The sequence below is a fragment of the Anolis sagrei genome, chromosome 10 (assembly GCF_037176765.1).
Source record: "Anolis sagrei isolate rAnoSag1 chromosome 10, rAnoSag1.mat, whole genome shotgun sequence".
NCBI classification, from domain to species: Eukaryota; Metazoa; Chordata; class Lepidosauria; order Squamata; family Dactyloidae; genus Anolis; species Anolis sagrei.
In genome coordinates, this window is record NC_090030.1 from 9,724,450 (window position 1) to 9,745,289 (window position 20,840).

Here is a 20,840-nt window from a genome sequence, read left to right on the forward strand (position 1 = left end):
AGAAACAGGCTGCATGCCAGCATGAGGCCACTGCAGTCCTGTATAACTAATGGAATTCAACCACTATGTAGGACCCCCCAGTGGCGCAGTGGGTTAAACCCTTGTGCCGACAGGACTCAAGACTGGCAGGTTGCAGGCTCGAATCTGGGGAGAGCATGGATGAGCTCCCTCTGTCAGCTCCAGCTCCTCATGCGGAGACATGAGAGAAGCCTCCCACAAGGATGGTAACACATCAAAACATTTGGGCATCCCTGGGTAACATCCTTGCAGACTGCCAATTCTCTCACACCAGAAGCAACTTGCAGGTTCTCAAGTCGCTCCTGACAACAACAAAATTCCATGTCAGAAACATTCATCCAGAGAGTGGGGTTTAGGAACCCGCAAGCCTTTGTAAAGTAAATGGAAAGTAACTCTTCAAAATATCTTCACTTGCTCACTTATTGTTATCTAGATGGTATGGTCCACTGAAGCTATTGGCAACCCAAGATGATGGTCCAGACCATCCCACATCACAATCCAAAGGACAATGGGAAGACAGCAGGAAGATTTGCCGTTAATGCCAATTTTGCCATGTTTACAAAGACAGTTTGACACCACCGCTACCCCACCTGGGAAATCACCATAAAATGGAAAAGAGTGTATATCCTTTGGAGTATAAATAAGTTATTCCAATTCTGTCTTATTGCAATCACAAATTCTGCATAAGAAAAAAAGTGGCATTCTGGGGCTGGAATATATTATGACTTAATGATTGTGCAGATCAAATAGCTTTTGATATAGTCTCCTCTTCTGCTTCTGCTAATAAGAGCAGCTAGGCAGAATCTCAGGGAGCAACCATCTCTCCAAAGAGCCAAGGTGGCGCAATGGGTTGTACCAGCTGAACTGCTGGTTGAAAGGTCAGCAGTTTGAATCTCCGAGATGGTGTGAGCTCTCGTCTGTCAGCTCCAGCTTCCCATGCAGGAACATAATAGAAGCCTCGCACAGGATAGTAACACATCTGGGCGTCACCTGGGCAATGTCTCTGCAGATGGCCAATTCCCTCACACCAGAAGTGACTTGCTGTTTCTCAAGTTGCTTCTGACACAAAAAAATCTCTCCAGACTCATTTAGTCTTTGCTGTGTCTTCAGACATGATGATGCACATTAGCTAAGCCATTCTGAAGACTCTTTCTCCCTCAAATACAAGGGCAAGAAACTTCATTTTGAAGAATCAAAAGAAGGCAAACTAGAGTTCTGAGAAGGCCAAATCCAACAGCCAGTTCTGTGCTTTTTTGAAATAGTCATGTTTTTATCCTATACAATACATTGAATCATGTTTTTATCCTGTGCAAAAAGAAGAAGAAAAAGTCACTGGCGCTCAAAAATTAGGGTCATAAAATGTGTTTTTTTTTTTAAAGAAAAAGAATGTATGCTGGTTTTATAGAGATTTGACAATCTAAATCCAGAAATGACTTCAGATTTGCTCCATCACTTACAGGTTTTTCACAACTTGCTTTGACATTTTTATGTTGCAAAATGTGACTGCCTTAAATTAGGAGTGAATTTATAAGCCTGTGTACGTTGCATGACATGTTTATTGTGTTTTTGGAAGCTGGCACCCTAAAAAGACATTAGAATAACCACAACTACAATATTGAAAAATGCTTTGTTTCATAACAGGCCTCTGATTGTCATCTGTAATTCGACTCCCGCCAAAGGAAGAACAGGGAAAGTTTGTTTTGCAGAACAAGGGATCTTTACAAACACGTAATCCTTAGGGACGTTTCCATTTCAAGATTCTTAACTGTTAAAATAAAGAGGAGCCTTGAGATTTGAAAAGACCAGCCCACTATCAATACAATCCCAAGTCTTTCTCCTGCTAAAAAAGACAGATAGCTGTTGCGTTGTTATTTTCCCTTCCCTTTTCTTCTTCTTTAACAGACACCCACTCGCTACTCAGACACAAAACATCTCACGCTAAGTGGCATATAAAGCTTACCGTGTTTACCCTTGTATCATATCTCGCATCAAGCAATGTTTTGCCGGAGCGTCACGGCAATAAGGGGAAAGTCACACATTCACCGGGAGCATTAGGAAAATCTTCCTGACACTCAAATCTATAAGTCTGTTGTTCAACAGTCTCCCCAGGGAAGCCGCAGCGGCTTGGCTGCTACAGTCGTTTAAAATGAGAATGGACAGAGCCCCGGAAAATACACCGCAGGGAGACGCAGCGGATGAACCCACACAGCGCTTCTTTCCCTCCCTCTCTCTCTCTCTCTCTCAGCTCCAGTTGTATCACCTCGATGCTATCCGAGATGTGCTGGTAATTACAGCAAACATTTCCACCTGGCAGGCTTTGTAATGATCTGCTTTATAAACAGATAATTGCTAATGAGCAATTATTACTATTAATAATAAAACTAAGTGTTGTGATTCAGGTGACAAGCACTTTAATGTTAGTGCAGATCCATGAGAAAGGAGACACAAGACCTGCCTGAACAGGACCAGAGCTTGCAAATGTTAGACATTAAAAAATGTTGAATGTATTGTCGAAGGCTTTCATGGCTGGAATCACTCAGTTCTTGTGGGTTTTTTCGGGCTATATGGCCATGTTCTAGAGGCATTTCTCCTGACGTTTCGCCTGCATCTATGGCAAGCATCCTCAGAGGTGAGGTCTGCTGGAACTGGGGAAAAAGGGGTTTATATATCTGTGGAATGACCAGGGTGAGACAAAGGGCTTTTGTAAGTTGGGCTAGGTGTGGATCTTTCAACTGACCACCTTGAGATTAGCATACAATGGGCTGACTGTGCCTGGAGCAAACTCTTCTTGAAAGGTGAGAGAAAAACAGGCAGGGACATCTAATCACCTTTCAAGAAGAGTTTGCTCCAGGCACAGTCAGCCCATTGTATGCTAATCAAGGTGGTCAGTTGAAAGATTCACAACCTAGCCCACCTTACAAAAGCCCTTTGTCTCACCCTGGTCATTCCACAGATATATAAACCCCTTTTTCCCCAGTTCCAGCAGACCTCACCTCTGAGGATGCTTGCCATAGATGCAGGCGAAACGTCAGGAGAAATGCCTCTAGAACATGGCCATATAGCCCGAAAAAACCCACAAGAACTGAGTGATTCCAGCCATGAAAGCCTTCGACAATACATTCAACATTTTTTAAGTAGGACAAGATAGAGCTCAGTTACAGATTTTACCATTCCATCTGTATACAATGAACCAAGAGCCAAGCTGTATATGCAAAACTGCACAATGCCACTGTATTTCAGCTGTACCACAAGAGATGCAGGTAAGCAACTCACACACTACAAGTTTTTCTGCTAAAAGCAGCAAGTAAAAAAAATGTCCATATAGGTAGTCATGGAGAAAAAGACTAGTACATGATCTCATCCATGTGCTGAATGCTCTGGTGCAATCTGAGAAAAATTAGACCATATAATCCTGCTATATCTGTAATGCTGCTTCAAATCCTGTTAAAAGCAATGAATACACTTCGACGTAAACACAGCCAGGCAGGATTTGCAATCTATAGGGTAACATATCACAAACTGTTGGTAGAAGTAACACTCTGAAGCCTCACTGATACAGTACCTGGCTGCATATTGAACTCCTCTTATAATTAAACAGATTCCAGTTTTCCCTTACTTAGTTCTTACTTATCCGACAATGTGATGTGGCAGCAAAAGAAGCCAATGGGATTTTGGCCAGCATAAATAGGACTCTAGATCCAGGGAAGTCATGCTCTCCCTCTATTCTGCATTGGTTAGGCCACACCTGAAATATTGTGTCCAATTCTGGGCACCACAATTGAAGAGAGATATTGACAAGCTTGAATGTGTCCAGAGGAGGGCAACTAAAATGATCAAGGGTCTGGAGAACAAGCCCTATGAGGAGTGGCTTAAAGAGCTGGGCATGTTTTGCCTGAAGAAGAGAAGGGAGGAGACATGATAATGTATAAGTATGGGAGAGGAAGTCCTAGGGAGGAAGGAGCAAGCTTGTTTTCTGCTGCCCTGGAGATAAGGACGCAGAGCAATGGCTTCACACTATTATTTTATTTACTCCCGCCCATATCAGCCCGGAAGCGACTCAGGGCGGCGAACAAGTCAGCACAATTCGATGCCATATAAAAATACATACAGCAATATCTATATAAATAAGAATGTAATGGTCGTTTGTGGTATTCACAGAACTCAAAAACCAGTGGGCCAATTGACACCAAATTTGGACAGCATACACCTAACAACCCAATGTATGTCCTTCACTCAAAAAATTTAGATTTTGTCATTTGGGAGTTGTAGTTGTTGGGATTTATAGTTCACCTACAGTCAAAGAGCATTCCAAACTCCACCAATTATGGCATTGAACCAAAGGTGACACACAGGACTCCCATGACCAACAGAAAACACTAGAAGGGTGTAGTGGGCAGTGTCCTTTGCTTTGGGAGTTGTAGTTCACCTACATCCAGAGAGCACTGTGGACTCAAACAGTGATGGATCTGGACCAAACTCTACACGAATACTCAATATGCCCAAATGTGAACACTGGAAAATAGAATCTTGACATTTGGGAGTTGCAGTTGCTGGGATTTATAGTTCACCTAGAATCACAGAGCATTCTGAACCCCACCAACGATAGAATTGGGCCAAACCTCCCACACAGAACCCCCATGACTACCAGAGTGGGCCACAGCAACGCGTGGCAGGGTATGGCTAGTAACAAATAAAAATAATATATCTAAAAGCATAAAAACAGTGCACAATAAAAAAATTAAAATTATGTCATCATGTTTGATCCTCATCTGTTCCGTTGTCCTTAGCCATTCCTGGGTTCCATCTGAACATTAGAAAGAACTTCCTGACTGTGAGAGCTGTTCAACAGTGGAACTCTCTGCCTCAGAGTGTGGTAGAGGGTCCTTCTTTGGAAGCTTTTAAACAGAGGCTGGATAGCCATCTGTCAGGGGTGCTTTGAATGCAATTTTCCTGCTTCTTGGAAGAATGGGGTTGGACTGGATGGCCCATGAGGTCTCTTCCAACTCCAAAATATTATATGCATTGTACAAGCTGGCTATGTTTCCTTCCCAATTTCCCCATGCAGTACATATGAACCCAGGGCTGATATTAACAAGCAGCTTATAGCAACTGAGTTATTATTCACAGGTCACTGATATTCAGGTGTAGTTGAGAAATCTGATTATAGTTTTCATATCAACACCGACAGTGAAACGGAGCTTTAATTCTCTGGAACGGTGCTATATTACATCTGCTGCATGCTCTTAATTACATTTCAGACTCTCCCTCACTCCCGGCAGCCACAGGCTGTTGCGCTCTCTATTGGTTCTGGGCACTTGCGCAACCATGCAGAAGCCGTCTTGGTACCGACCTTGAAAAGGCCAAATTTCCATATAAGAATCTTGGGCTTCGATAGGACAGAATGCGGCACCACAGAAACCAAAAGGGAATAAGCTGGAGAAAACACACTGGGTCAAAAGAAAAGCAAATCCCAAATCGCATTAGCACCTTTTATATATGTGTGGGTGTATACACAAGGATATATTTATTTAGCTGGATGGATGGATAAGTATACAAGCACATGCTTGCATATTCGAGTGTTGAAAACGTTTTGTGAGCATTACTTTAGCAATCCTTGAGAATACTTCCATCCAGGCATGCATTAGGCTTACAGCACTGGACTTTGGAGGGATCCAGATTATAAAGCTTGGGGCCCATCACTATCACTCAGTCTTATTTGCCTTGTAAGGCCATGTACATGCCCTTAAGAGTTGTAGATCAGCCGGGGGCTGATGGTTTAACTGATGATTTAGAAAGGACTAGCTTTACCCGCCACGCGTTGCTGTGGCCAACCTTCTCTCCCTCTTTTTCTCCTTCTTTCACTCCTTCCTTCATTTCCTTTTCTTCTTTCCTTTCTTCTCTACCTGTTTACTTCCTTCCTTAGCTTTTTGCTCCCATCCTTCCTTCTCTTTATTTCTTTCCTTCCCTCCCTCTTTCTCTCCTTCTTTCTCTTCTTCCTTTGCTCAGTCTTTCCTCCCTTCCCTTGTTTCTTTCCTTCTCTTCTCCTTCCTTCTCTTCCTCTTTCTTTCCTCCTCCCTTTTTATTTTCCTTCCTCTTTCTCTCCTTTCTTCCCTCTCTATCTCTTTCCTTCCTTCCTTCGCTCTTGACTTCCAGACTTCCTTTTCTTTCTTTCTTTTCTTCCCTCCCTTTCTCTTCTTCCTTTGCTTTTATTCCTCTCTTCCCCTTCCCAAATTCCCCTTCCTTCCTTCCTTCCTTCCTTCCTTCCTTTTGACACCTTCCCTTCCCCTTCTTCTTTTTTTCTATCTTTCTTTCCTTTCCTCCTTCCTTCCTTTCTACCTTCTTTCCCATCCTCCTTCTCTCTCTTTATTCTTTCTTTCCTACCTTTCTTCTTTCATATACCTTCTCAGCTTCTCCTTCCTTCCTTCATACACCTTCCCTCCCTTCCTTCCTTTCTTTCCTTCCTTCCTTTTTCCGTTCTTTCCCATCCTCCTTCTCTCCCTTTCTTCTTTCTTTCCTTCCTTTCTTCTTTCATATACCTTCTCAACTTCTCCTTCCTTTCTTCCTTCCTACACCTTCCCTTCCCACTTTTCTTCTTTCTTTCCTTCTTTTCTTCCTTCCTTCCTTCCTTCCTTGCTATTTACACCCCTTCCCCTCATTTCTGTCCTTCCTTCCCTCTCCCGCTTCCTTCCCTCCTTCCCCTTCCTCACCGATGACGGAGCCAGACAGTGGTGTGCGGGGGCAGCCTGGGCCAGGCGTTGCGGTGGCCACCTGTAGCTACTGAGATCAACCAAATCTTCATTTACAGATCAGAGCAGAAAATAGATGGAATCATTCAGAGAGATTACGTAAGAAAGTTACGTGAAAAAGTTGAGGACAAAATTCATGGGAAAAGGAATGATTTCATGGGTATCTATTAAATAGCAAGTTGTTTACCTTAAGATTGGTTCAGGCAACGTAGCATTAGAGTGAGAAGCTAAGCCTGAGTTCTCTGGTTCTTGGTTCAAGTCAAGTTTTTTGCTTATTTTGCTATGAGTTTTTGTATTGTTTTTGTATTATTGCTGTTATTGTTGTTGTTGTATTGTGGGCTTGGCCTCATGTAAGCTGCACCAAGTCCCTTGGGAGATTGTAGCGGGGTACAAATAAATTATTATTACTATTATTATTATTATTATTATTATTAGTCTTGGTTTTGGATTTAAGTATCCTGGGACTTTTCTATGTTCTTGTATTCCTGTTCAAGCTATACCTTTTTGCTTGTGGACTTACACTATACTTGTGATTTCTGACTGTTCCTGAACTGTGTCACCTTTGGATCTTTATGAGACATTTGGATTATTGCTTGGTTATTACCTGTTGCTAAACCTTTTTGGATTATATATATCTTCTTTTCTTAATCCTGATTTTTATATACTTTTTATGTGTTTTTACAATAAACTGTTTGCTTATATTTTTGTGTGGTGTGGTGGTTATAGGTATTCCCAGGCCTGGAGTGCAACATTGAGCTCCTTCGAGTAAAGGTGAGATATCAATACAAATAACCAAAATAATAACCCAAAAGACATTTTCTCCCCAGAGTACAGTGATCCCTTAACTTAACAGTTTAATTAATTCCATTACCAAGCTCTTAACTCAAAATGTTCTTATCTCAAAACAAATTTCCTACTGAAATACTCTATTCCATCCTCCTTCCCTCTCGTCCTCCCTCCCTCTTTTTCTTTCTCTCTCACTCTCTCTCTCTTCATGAAGCCAAACAGACCAGGAATAAAAACCACACACATTCAACTCACCCAATGTTCCTCAAAGTGTACAAGAACAAAGCAAGCAGCAATCTCCCAAAGCAGACAAGAACACGAGGTCCAAAGGTTGCTCCCTTGAAGCCCTAAAGCCCTGTTCTCTCACACTAGCATTCCCTCTGGTGCTAGCTCTTAAGTCAAAGCACTGCTCTTACGTCAAAGTGAAACCTGGGCTGAGCAACAGCTCTTACCTTAAGACACTCTTAACTTGGGACACTGTTAAGCCAAGGTTCCACTGTACTCAGAAACAAGGAATGAGGGTTGATTCCAGAAAAATGTCAGTATTGGGACAAGCTCCTATAGTAGTTCCCCATATACTCAAATAGAGACACAGCAACCACAGCCACAAGCTCAACATACAGTGACAGCTCATTGTGCCTAGCTGCTTGGCAATTCCGGTATCTCAAATGCTCTGGAACAGGAAGATCTCAGGCATTTATACATATCTATATGTATAAAGTGGTTGTGAGGATGCTTGCCATAGATGCAGGCGAAACGTCAGGAGAAAATGCCTCTAAAACATGGCCATATTGCCCACAGCAACCCAGTGATTCCAGCCATGAAAGCCTTCAACAATTCAAAGATCCATCATTGTTTGAGTCCACAGTGCTCTCTGGGTGTAGGTGAACTACAACTCCAAAACTCAAAGTCAAGGCCCACCAAACCCTTCTAGTGTTTTCACAGAACTCATGGGAGTTCTGTGTGCCACGTTTGGTTCAGTTCCATCGTTGGGGGAGTTCAGAATGCTCTTTGATTGTAGGTGAACTATAAATCCTAGCAACTACAACTCCCAAATGACAAAATCAATTTTTGAGTGATGGTCACTCCTTGGGTTAGTAGATATCTTGTGGTCAAATTCGGTGGTAATTTGTCCAGTGGTTTTTGAGTTATGTTAATCCCACAAACGAACATTACATTTTTATTTATATAGACTAGCCATCCCCTGCCATGCATTGCTGTGGCCCAGTCTGGTGATCTGAAAAATAAAGTAATGTGGAAGTGTTGGTTTCTATTGTAGGTAATTTCTTTCTGCTTGTGGATAAGCAGTATTTCTTGCTGTTTCTTTCTCAGTGTTGATGTAGAGATTGTCTGGTTGGCCTACTACGGAACAGGCAACATATCATTGTCCTTCTTTAGGCGTCCCTTTCAAACCTATGATACGATATCTGTGCATGCGTGTGTGTATGTGAATCATATATATCTATCTATATCTATGGCTGGATAGATATAGATAGATATATATGTCAGGAGGGCTTTGAATACGTTTTCTTGCCCTGGTGAAAGGAGTTGGACTGGATGACCTTAAGTATTTTTTGTTGTTCATGGGGGGTTCTCTGTGGGAAGTTTGCCCCAATTCTGTCGTTGGTGGAGTTCAGAATGCTCTTTGATTGTAGGTGTTTATAGTTATAAATTTATAGTTTACAGTTATAAATCCCAGCAACTACAACTCCCAAATGTCAAGGTCTATTTCCCCCAAAGTCCATTTGTGCACATATTTGGGCATATGGAATATTTGTGCCAAGTTTGGTCCAGATCCATCATTGTTTGAGTCCAAAGTGGTCTCTGGATGTTGGTGAACTACAACTCCCAAATTCAAGGTATATGCCCATGAAACCCTTCCAGTATTTTATGTTGATCATGGGAGTTCTGTGTCCCAAGATTGATTCAATTCCATCATTGGTGGAGTTCAGAATGCTCTTTGTTTGTGGATGTACGATAAATCCCAGCAACTATAACTCCCAAATGACAAAATCATTTTTTGAGTGATGGTCACTCCTTGGGTTAGTAGGTGTCTTGTGACCAAATTAAATACATTTTCTTGCCCTGGTGAAGGGAGTTGGACTGGATAGCATTAAGTATTTTTTGTTGTTCATGAGGTTCTGTGTGGGAAGTTTGCCCCAATTCTGTCATTGGTGGGGTTCAGAATGCTGTTTGATTGTAGGTGAACTATAAATCCCAGCAACTACAACTCCCAAATGTCAAGGTCCATTTGTGTGCATATTTGGGCATATGGAATATTGGTGCCAAGTTTGGTCCAGATCCATCATTGTTTGAGTCCAAAGTGCTCTCTGGATGTTGGTGAACTACAACTCCCAAACTCAAGGTATATGCCCACGAAACCCTTCTAGTGTTTTCATGGGAGTCCTGTGTGCCAAGTCTGGTTCAATTCCATCATTGGTGGAGTTCAGAATGCTCTTTGATTGTGGGTGTACTATAAATCCCAGCAACTACAACTCCCAAATGTCAAGGTCCATTTGTGTGCATATTTGGGCATATGGAATATTTGTGCCAAGTTTGGTCCAGATCCATCATTGTTTGAGTCCACAGTGCTCTTTGGATGTTGGTGAACTACAACTCCCAAACTTGAGGTATATGCCCACGAAACTCTTCTAGTGTTTTCCATTGATCATGGGAGTTCTGTGTCCCAAGATTGGTTTAATTCCATCATTGGTGGAGTTCAGAATGCTCTTTGTTTGTGGATGTACGATAAATCCCAGCAACGACAACTACCAAATTACAAAATCAATTTTTTTGAGTGAAGGACATACATTGGGTTGTTAGGTGTCTTGTGACCAAATTTGGTGTCAATTTGTCCAGTGGTTTTTGAGTTATGTTAATCCCACAAACGAACATGACATTTTTATTTATATAGTTTGGGGACGCAATGGAGGAAGAGCCAGAAGAAGCAACTATGTAATGAACAAAAGAGCCAGGTTAAGTCCCAGTGGCACCAATTGCTTATCCCTTATCTAGGAGAAACCTCCAAAACCATCAAAGTCACATCCAATCAATTTCCCATTTACAAGGAAGTAAACCTGGATTCACCTCCATTTACTTAAGGACCAAAAAGAAGAAGCGTCACGGAACAGGTCATAAATATTTCAACAGTCTTTCAGCTTTGTTATTCTGTTTAAAGCAGAAAACATGACAAAAGCTTTGATTGTTTTACTTAATACCACATAATAATTCAAAGGGAAACAAACCAGCGTTAGTCAAGGTTGCCCAACACAGGGGCTTGGGCGGATGTGTGCATCCTTTCTTTGCTGCTTTCCAGCACTGAAGAAAATGGCTTATCTCATGATAAAAGCGCATTTCACAGCATATTTGCACACACACAAGTACACACACTCGGAGAAGACGGAAAGCGGGGAAAGGCATTTCATCATTAAAATGTAAAAGATGATGGGTGTTAGGAAAACAGCCTTGAGGGATTGGCTTCGTTTCATGCAAATCGGCACTGGCAATGGCAATGCAATACTTTTTTAAAATATGCATATATGTAAAGCATGTGTCCCACTGATAGTCCCAATGGGATGGAATCCATTAACTTCAACTGTTAGCATCATAGAACCATAGAATTATAGAGTTGGAAGAGACCACCTGGGCCACCTAGTCCAACCTCTTGCCATGCAGAAAAAGCACAATCAAAGCACCCCTGGCAGATGGCCGTCCAGACTCTGTTTAAACACCTCCACCACACTATGAGGCAGAGAGTTCCACTGCTGAACAGCTGGTAGTCAGGAAGTTCTTCCTAACGTTCAGGTGGAATATTCCTTTCTTGTAATCTGAACCCTAGTTTCCAGGGCAGAAAACAAGCTCCTTCTTCCTTATGGCATCCTTTCACATATTTATACATGGCTCTCAGGTCTCCTCTCAACCTTCTCTTCTGCAGGCTAAACAGATGCTCCTTGGAGGGATCCATGGTCTCCAGACCTTTGATCATTGTAGTTGCCCTTTTCTGGTTCCATTCCAGGACCCCCCTGATAAGTGCAAATCCACGAAATAGGGATATTCAAAGAGAGTTGTAGTTCGCCTACATCCAGAGGGCACTGTGGACTCAAACAATGATGGATCTGCACCAAACTTGGCATGAATATTTATTTATTTATTTATTTACTTACTTACTGTATTTGTATACCGCCTTTCTCAGCCAATTGGCAACTCAAGGCGGTTTCCAACAAATCAGGATACATAAAACATAATAGATAAAAAACATTAACAGTATAAGACATCACAAAAGCAATAAAAGCAACATCACCAGCATCTCATTATTCTCAAGCATTGTCCAATTCCATTGTCAGGTCATTCGATTTCCTATATTAGCTACTCTGTATTTATAAACTCTTGCTCGATTAGCCACGTTTTAACTTGCCTCTGAAACATCAAGAGGGAGGGAGCAAATCTGATTTCCCTAGGGAGGGCATTCCATAGCCGAGGGGCCACCACTGAGAAGGCCCTGTCTCTTGTCCCTGCCAAACGTGCTTGTGACGAAGGCGGGACCAAGAGCAGGGCCTCCCCAGATGATCTTAAAGTCCTCAGTGGTTTGTAAGGGGAGATACGTTCAGACAGGTAAGTTGGGCCAGAACCATTTAGGGCTTTCTAGGCCAAAGCCAGCACTTTGAATTGGGCCCGGTAGCAAACTGGCAGCCAGTGGAGCTGGCGCAACAAGGGGGCTGTATACTCCCTGAACGCCACTCCTGTTAACAACCTGGCTGCCGATCGTTGGACTAGTTGAAGCTTCCAGACTGTCTTCAAAGGCAACCCCACGTAGAGAGTGTTGCAGTAGTCTATATGGGATATAACTAGAGCGTGGACTATTGTGGCCAAGTCAGACTTCCCAAGGTACGGGGGCAGCTGGCGCACAAGATTTAACTGTGCAAATGCTCCCCTGGTCACCGCCGAAACCTGAAGGTATGGAGGTACCTTACATACCATACAGAGATGGAGGGAGCCCAAGGACAGCCAAGGAGGAGACAAAAGTCCCCCGTCAGCCAAAAATTGGGACAAATGCCCAAAGCAAACCCACTTCCAGCCGCTTCCAACCAGGGCTGCTGCATCTCTGCTGCTGCTGCGGCTGCTGCCAAGTTCACCACCAAGGGAAGGCATGGTACCTGGCATGGCCTTCCACAGCCCAGCCTATTGAGGGATAGCAGGGTCCGCCGCTGAGGGGGCTTCTGGGAAGAAGAGGCCCCCTCTGACACAATGGCGGAAGAAGGAAGGTCCCTCTGGCACCATGGCAGAGGAAGGAAGCAAAGGAGGGAGGGAGGGTGGGAAGGTGAGGCGGAGGAAGACAGCTCTGAGGGCGCAGGGAAAACCGCGAAATGGCGAGTCTGCGGTAAATGAACCACAAAGCGGCGAGGAAACACTGTACTTATGGTTATAATCTAGCCTATTACAGGACTAAATATTACTCCAGATGCTAGGTTAGCATTACTAATGGGTGCCACAAAGCTGAATTTAGAGATGGAAAAGAAAGAATTGGTGATTATTTTACAGTGGCAAGAATTATAATAGCAAGGAATTGGAACATAGTAACTAATCTTACACCGGAAGTATGGTATAGAGAGGTATGGAACGTAGCCTTAAATGATAAACTAACAATGGGAATGAGGGTATTCAAGGGGGGAAACGAACAGGTCAGATTTTGATACATATTGGTTGGTCTTTATTAAATATGCTTTAAGGAGTGAAAATGGAAAACAATATAACCCTGTTGGTCAGGAGTTTTGGATATGACATTTGATTAATGGTTGACTTGCAAATATATGGCAAAGGAAAGGATACTAGTTCAGTCCTTGGTGGTGGAGCTATGTGTTTGTAAAATGTTTACTGTTTTGGGTTGTGGTAGGTTTTTTCGGGCTATATGGCCATGTTCTAAAGGCATTTTCTCCTGACGTTTCGCCTGCATCTATGGCAAGCATCCTCAGAGGTAGTGAGGTCTGTTGGAACTAGGAAAAAGGGTTTATATATCTGTGAAAAGACCAGGGTGGGACAAAGGAGTCTTGTCCGCTGGAGCTAGGGGTGAATGTTTCAACTGATCACCTTGATTAGCATTTGATTGCCTGGCAGTGCCTGGAGCAATCTTTTGTTGAAAGGTACTGTTTACTGTTTTGTTTTGTTTTTAATGTATGTCTCTATGGTGCACTTTTCCCTGTCCTAAACTGAAATCCTACCTCACTGTTTATCTTTTTTGGGCTCCCCTTAATCACATATTTTTTATTCCTACCTCATCCAGGGTTTTATCATTTTACTTTGTCCATTTCGCCGGCCCATTCTTTTTGATTTTATATTGTGTTTGTTTGCTTTCTTTATGTTATTTTGTTGCTGTATATATTTTATTCTGATGCAGTTTTTGTTGTCTGAAATTTGTATTTTATTTTTTCTGTATTGTACCTTTGGGCGTGGCCTCATGTTAGCCACCCCCCAAATCCTCTTTGGAGAGATGATAGCGGGGTATAAATAAAGTTTATTCTTGTTGTTGTTGTTGTTGTATGTAAAGAAAAAACTATTTTAAAAAGATAATCCAGCATGTACTTACTTGGGAGTGAACCTCACTGAACTCACCAAGGCTTACTTTCAAAGTAAAAATGTATGTTTCTGGGCAAATTATTGCTCAAGTAGAAGCTCTTCAGTTAGTTGGGAAAGCAAGTGCTTGGCACTCTTTTTGATATTCCAGATTGGAGATCCCATCATCCCCACTCACAGCGCATGCTAGACAGGGCATGTGGGGTTTGTAGTACCAAACATTGTAGTGGCTCCCACTAACAAGATCCATTCGATTGGCCGTAAATTGGTCTCCAAGTTATGGAACTCCATTTCAAATGATTTACTCGTGTATTCTACAGTAGTGTCTTTTGAAGGGACCATTAAAACTTCCCTCTTCCAGACTGCCTTTCCCTGGGAGTCTTGTTTGTGTGGCGAGGCTTTATGTGCTTCTGAGCTGTTTATTTTATTTATGGGAACCCTTCGTTTAGAGCTACAATGCTACAGAGCAGGGTCACCGCAATGAGGCTGCTAAGCTTTCTTTTGTGTCCGCCTCGTAGGGCCATGGCTCTGAACAACAGCCTATATGTGTACATAATAGTTATTGTCATCAACAAGAAATGACAGATCAACAAAAGCTGCCTCCACAATTAAAAAGAGGTTTTAAATATTTTCTTTCTTTTCCATCCATAGTAGAAGCAAGGGCAGCATTAACAAGCAGACCAAATTTAAAACATGCTACTCTTAGTTATAAATTAAGTGATTACTTTCCCCTATAGTATAGTATGCACAATAATATCCACCATCCAATGTAAAAAAAAAAATTTAAAAAGTGAGAGAAAACCAAAAAAATGAAATGTGAATCATTATTTTCCAGAATGCTGCACAGCTATCTCCAACTCCTTCCAAAATAATGAATTTCATTCCCATTCCAGCACATGCGATTGTCTATATCTGAACTCCTGCAGGCACTGGGCATGCTCAGACCCTGGGAGTCACTTCTGAAAGATGAGGGTTGTGGATATATATGTGCCTTCAAGTTGCCTGCCCACCAATGGTGACCCCATGCGTTTTCATCGGTAAAGAATATTCAGAGGTGTTTTGCCTTGGTCTTCCCCTGAAAAAATTGCATTCTTTGATGATTTCCCATCCAAGTCGCAACCAAGGCTTTTTCTTTGGTTGAGAAACTGTAAGTCACTTCTAGTGTGAGAGAATTGACCATCTGCAAGGACATTGCCCAGGGGAGGCCCAATGTTTGATGTTTTACCATCCTTGTGGGAGGCTTCTCTCATGTCCCCGCATGGGGAGCTGGAGCTGACAGAGGGAGCTCAACCCAATCTCTCTAGATTCAAACCGCTGACTTGTCAGTCATCAGTCCAGCCAGCTTTTAGTGCAAATCTGTTCATAATAAATGAATGCAATAAATATAATGCTGATAAGTAATAGCACTCAAAGCCAGTGAGAAGATGACTCCATGATGGAATCTGGAAGTCAGTGCCCAACATCACTGCAAACTAACCACACACACCAAACATAATTTAGGATTGTGCTCATGTCATATGAACACTGCCATAGAATTATGAACAATTCTTGTATTGTTTTCCATTTATCTGTATGTTCAAAATTTTTAAAAAATGCTTTTAAGAAGACTAGAACACTTATGGCTACCAGGTACATACCATCACCATCTAATCACCTCTCAACAAAGGTTTGCTCCAGGCACTGTCAGGCCATTATATGCTAATCAAGGTGGTCAGTTGAAACATTCACACCTAGCTCCTTTGTCCCATCCTGGTCATTCCACAGATATATAAACACTTTTTCCTACTTCCAACAGACCTCACTACCTCTGAGGATGCTTGCCATAGATGCAGGCGAAACGTCAGGAGAGAATGCCTCTAGACCATGGCCATATAGCCTGAAAAAACCTACAACAACCCAGTGATTCCGGCCATGAAAGCCTTCATCATCAACAATACATAATCACCATTTACTTACAACTTCAACTACACTTGCAATTCCAAACCATTTCAAATTGCACACCAATGCTGATAATTCATTGTTCGAACACACTGACAATAACTGAGCTATAATATAAGAATAAGTTATGAAGACATATATTTTCCTTCTCTTCTAACACATTCTCGGAAAGCCAGGAAAGTCTAATGGCTAGAACTAGAATATACAACTCAATTTAGCAAAGAGATCTCAATCAAAAGTAAAGCAAGCAGTGTTATAGTGGGGATGTTTGGGTGCACCATGGTAGTCCCCATTACCACAAAGTAGACACCAGAAATACAAGCAACTATCTCAATTCATATCAGTAAAACAACTCCAGTGGTTTTTCTCTCCACTACAAGCAGTTCTTTTGCAAAGCCAATGGGTACAAACTCCCAATACAAGATCAAATTATACCTTAACTACTATGAGGAATGATGGTATGTTCAGAAAGAATCACAAAGATTGGGGAGAGGGAAATTATATCAATATTCCTGCTAATCGATAATGACCATTGCTTTGACCCTGTGAGACCCAGCTCTATCACACAACTGGAAAGCACAGTAGACCAACTGCCCTTGTGAAGAAAGTCTGTTTCCAACACCATCCATTCAGAGTCCAGAGGAAGTCCACAAGTTGCCATCAAGGCAACGATACTCAAAAATAAAGGAGAAAACATGAACATGGAGAGCTTCCATTGCTCTCTTGCTTATGAGTAAATAATTAAGACAGTAAATAAAGAACAACACTCACAAAACAGGGGAATTCCAGACAAGAATCAATCAGGGCTAGCAAACACCTCCCAACAAAGGATTTCCTCAAGCAGGAAGCAGCCAGGTTTTGAAGCTGCAAAGCCATTTGATGCTAATCAAAGTGGCCAATTGCAACATTCACATATCCTTCAAGCATACAAGAGTTCTTTTTCTCTCCCCCCCCCCCCCCCGACATCATTCCACAGTTATATAAATCTCACTTGCCTTGTTTCCAATAGACCTCACAACCTCTGATGATGCCTGCTATAGATGCAGGTGAAACGTCAGGAGAGGATGCTTCTGGAACATGGCCACATAGCCGCGAAAAATCACAACAACCCAACTATTTTTGCCTGCTTTGATAATTATATGATAATTCTGAAATCAAGACTGTAAATAAAGAGCAACACTCAAAAAGCAGGGGAATTCCAGACAAGAATCAATCAGGGCCAGCTAACACCTCCCAACAAAGGATTTCCCCAGGCAGGAAGCAGCCAGGCTTTGAAGCTGCAAGGCCATTCAATGCTAATCAAAGTGGCCAATGGCAACATTCACACTTGCCTCAAACAGATAAGAGTTCTTTCTCCCACCCTGGACATCAGTTATATAAACTTCACTTGCCTTGTTTCCAACAGACCTTACAACCTCTGATGATGCCTGCCATAGATGCAAGCAAAACGTCAGGAGAGAATGCTTCTGGAACATGGCCACACAGACCGGAAAACACACAGCAACCCAATGATAAATCTCTTCTCCTTCATGGAAACCATCTAAATTACAAGTCATAGCCACATCAGAAATACGCAGGCGCAACATTCAGTGGAAACTAGTTATGATAAGTCTTCCCAAGCAATGCATGGCCATGATTGGACACACACACACACACACACACACACACCCGCCCTCCGTGCGCTCCCTCCATGCTCACCTCTGGAAGTGGCATCCCATTGATGATGAGATCCGGCTGCTGAGGACTCTGGCCCGTGAAGGTGTGGTGGTAGACGTGGTTGGACCCCGTGTTCCTATTGTTTTGGTTCTCCACATTGAGAAAGGTGCTTTCCGACCGGCGGCAACCCAGAGGCAACGTCTGTTGGTGATAGTCAAAGTAATTGAGGGAGGAGGTGAGGGAAGAGCAGCTCACAACGTTCATTTTATCGGTCTCCTCTACATCGCGCGGCACGAGGCGGATGTCATTCTTGCTGATCTTTTTCTTCTTGTTGGATTTCTTTTGATGCCCGTAGGAGTACTCTGCAATTCTGCAGGACACAAGAAAGCAAAGTGAGTATCTTACTTCATCCTCAAACTGCACACTAGTCAACAGAGAATCCCAGAGGTTCCCATCCACATGCAGGGTCATCGGCTTGGCTCTCATGATAAAGCGAAGGGTCCCGGGTTTATCTTTCACAGGCATAAAGTTGGTTGATCGGGCACATAAAGAAAACCAGTGAGGAAAAAGGGAGGGAAGTTCCCCTGCTTTTTTGGTCTGCTGCTTAGGCTTGTCGGGATCTAGTTACCAGAGATATAGTTCAGCCTGCGGAAAAGGGAAAAATAAGTATGTAAAAAATCCACGGAGTGAAAAGGGTATGTGAATGCATTACCATTTGAAAGTTATTTAAATTGAGTAATACAAATGTATAAAGCAGGTTGTAAAAAAACAGCATAGGGAGGAATGGGTCCTTGCATCTCTCAGAGTCATAAACCTGGTATGAATCTTCAACTTGTTTCTCAAGCAATATAATACCAGCTTATAAACAACGGCGTCTCTGGTCATATACACTGAGCAAAAAGAAGGGAAAGGGAACCTTTTTGCAACTGGGAAACAGATATTTAAATTCCCCGTGACAGTATGTGGATTGTGTTATTTATATACAGTAGAGTCGTGCTTATCCAACCTTCGCTGATCCAATTAGACTGGAAGTCGCACCGATTCTAGCCAATAATGAGGAATGTTATAAGAGTTATATTACAACTACAGTAGAGTCTCGCTTATCCAACCTTCAATCATCCAACTAGACTGGAATTCCAACTGATTCTAGCCAATAATGAGGAATGTTATAGGAGTTGTATTCCAACTACAATAGAGTCTTGCTTATCCAACCTTCACTCATCCAACTGGACTAGAATTCCCACTGATTCTAGCCAATGATAAGGAATGTTGTAAGGGTTATATTTCAACTATGGTAGAGTCTCACTTATCCAACCTTCACTCACCCAACTGGATTAGAATTCCCACTAATTCTAGTCAATGATGAGGAATGTTATAAAAGTTGTATTCCAACTACAGTAGAGTCTCGCTTATCCAACCTTCGCTGATCCAACTGGACTGGGATTCCCACTGATTCTAGCCAATGATGAGGAATGTTATAAGAGTTATATTCCAACTACAATAGAGTCTTGCTTATCCAACCTTCACTCATCCAACTAGACTGGAATTCCCACTGATTCTAGCCAATGATGAGGAATGTTATAGGAGTTGTATTCCAATTACAATAGAGTCTCGTTTATCCAACATTCACTCAACCAACTGGACTGGAATTCCCACTGATTCTAGCCAATGATGAGGAATGTTATAGGAGTTGTATTCCAATTACAATAGAGTCTCGTTTATCCAACATTCACTTAACCAACTGGACTGGAATTCCCACTGATTCTAACCAATGATGAGGAATGTTATAGGAGTTGTATTTCAACTAAAGTAGAGTCTCGTTTATCCAACCTTCATTGATCCAACTGGACTGGAATTCCCACTGATTCTAGCCAATGATGAGGAATGTTATAAGAGTTATATTTCAACTACAATAGAGTCTTGCTTATCCAACCTTTGCTCATCCAACTGGACTGGAATTCCCACTGATTTTAGCCAATGATGAGGAATGTTATAGGAGTTGTATTCCAACTGCAGTACAATTTCGCTTATCCAACCTTCACTCATCCAACTGGACTGGGATTCCCACTGATTCTAGCCAATGATGAGGAATGTTATAAGAGTTATATTCCAACTACAATAGAGTCTCACTTATTCAACCTTCACTCATCCAACTGGACTGGAATTCCCACTGATTCTAGCCAATGATGAGGAATGTTCTAAGAGTTATATTTCAACTACGGTAAAGTCTCACTTATCCAACATTCACTCATTCAACTGGACTGGGATTCCCACTGATTCTAGCCAAAGATGAGGAATGTTATAAGAGTTATATTTCAACTACTGTAGAGTCTCGCTTATCCAACCTTCATTCATCCAACTGGACTGGAATTCCCACTGATTTTAGTCAATGATGAGGAATGTTATAGGAGTTGTATTCCAACTACAATAGAGTCTCGCTTATTCAACCTTCACTCATCCAACTGGACTGGAATTCCCACTGATTCTAGCCAATAATGAGGAATGTTATAGGAGCTGTATTCCAACTACAATAGAGTCTCGCTCATCCAACCTTCGCTGATCCAACTGGACTGGAATTCCCACTGATTCTAGCCAATGATGAGGAATGTTATAGGAGTTGTATTCCAACTACAGTACAATCTTGCTTATCCAACCTTCGCTCATCCAACTGGACTAGGATTCCCACTGCTTCTAGCCAATGACGAGGAATGTTATAGGAGTTGTATTCCAACTACAATAGAGTCTCACTTATCCAACCTTCGCTCATCCAACTTTCTATAATATCCAACAGAGTCTGCCTCCCACCCGGATTCACAGCTGTTTCAATACATTGCAATGTTTGGTCCTAAATTCATAAATACAGGAGTTACTACATAAAGTTACCATGTATTGAACTGCTTTTTTCTGTCGATTTGTTCTAAAACATAATGTTTTGGGGCTCAATATGTAAAATCACAATGTAATTTGACGTTTAATAGGCTTTTCCTTAATCCCTCCTTTTTATCCAACATTTTCGCTTATCCAACATTCTGTCTATGTTGGATAAGCGAGACTTTACTGTATATTTCTTTGCACGGCTGATACAGTATCTATACTACTTTTGCTTTTCAGGTGTGGTTTCACCCATAA

General features: G+C 42.0%; 1 protein-coding gene across 1 annotated transcript in view; it reads right to left on the reverse strand.

The window, feature by feature from the left end:
• The window catches only part of PCDH19 (protocadherin 19), a 232,677-nt gene that overhangs the window by 202,770 nt on the left and 9,067 nt on the right, over nucleotides 1–20,840 (reverse strand). Inside the window, 1 exon segment of the mRNA XM_060756385.2 lies at nucleotides 17,754–18,081. Coding sequence (XP_060612368.2) covers nucleotides 17,754–18,081 — 328 coding nt within the window.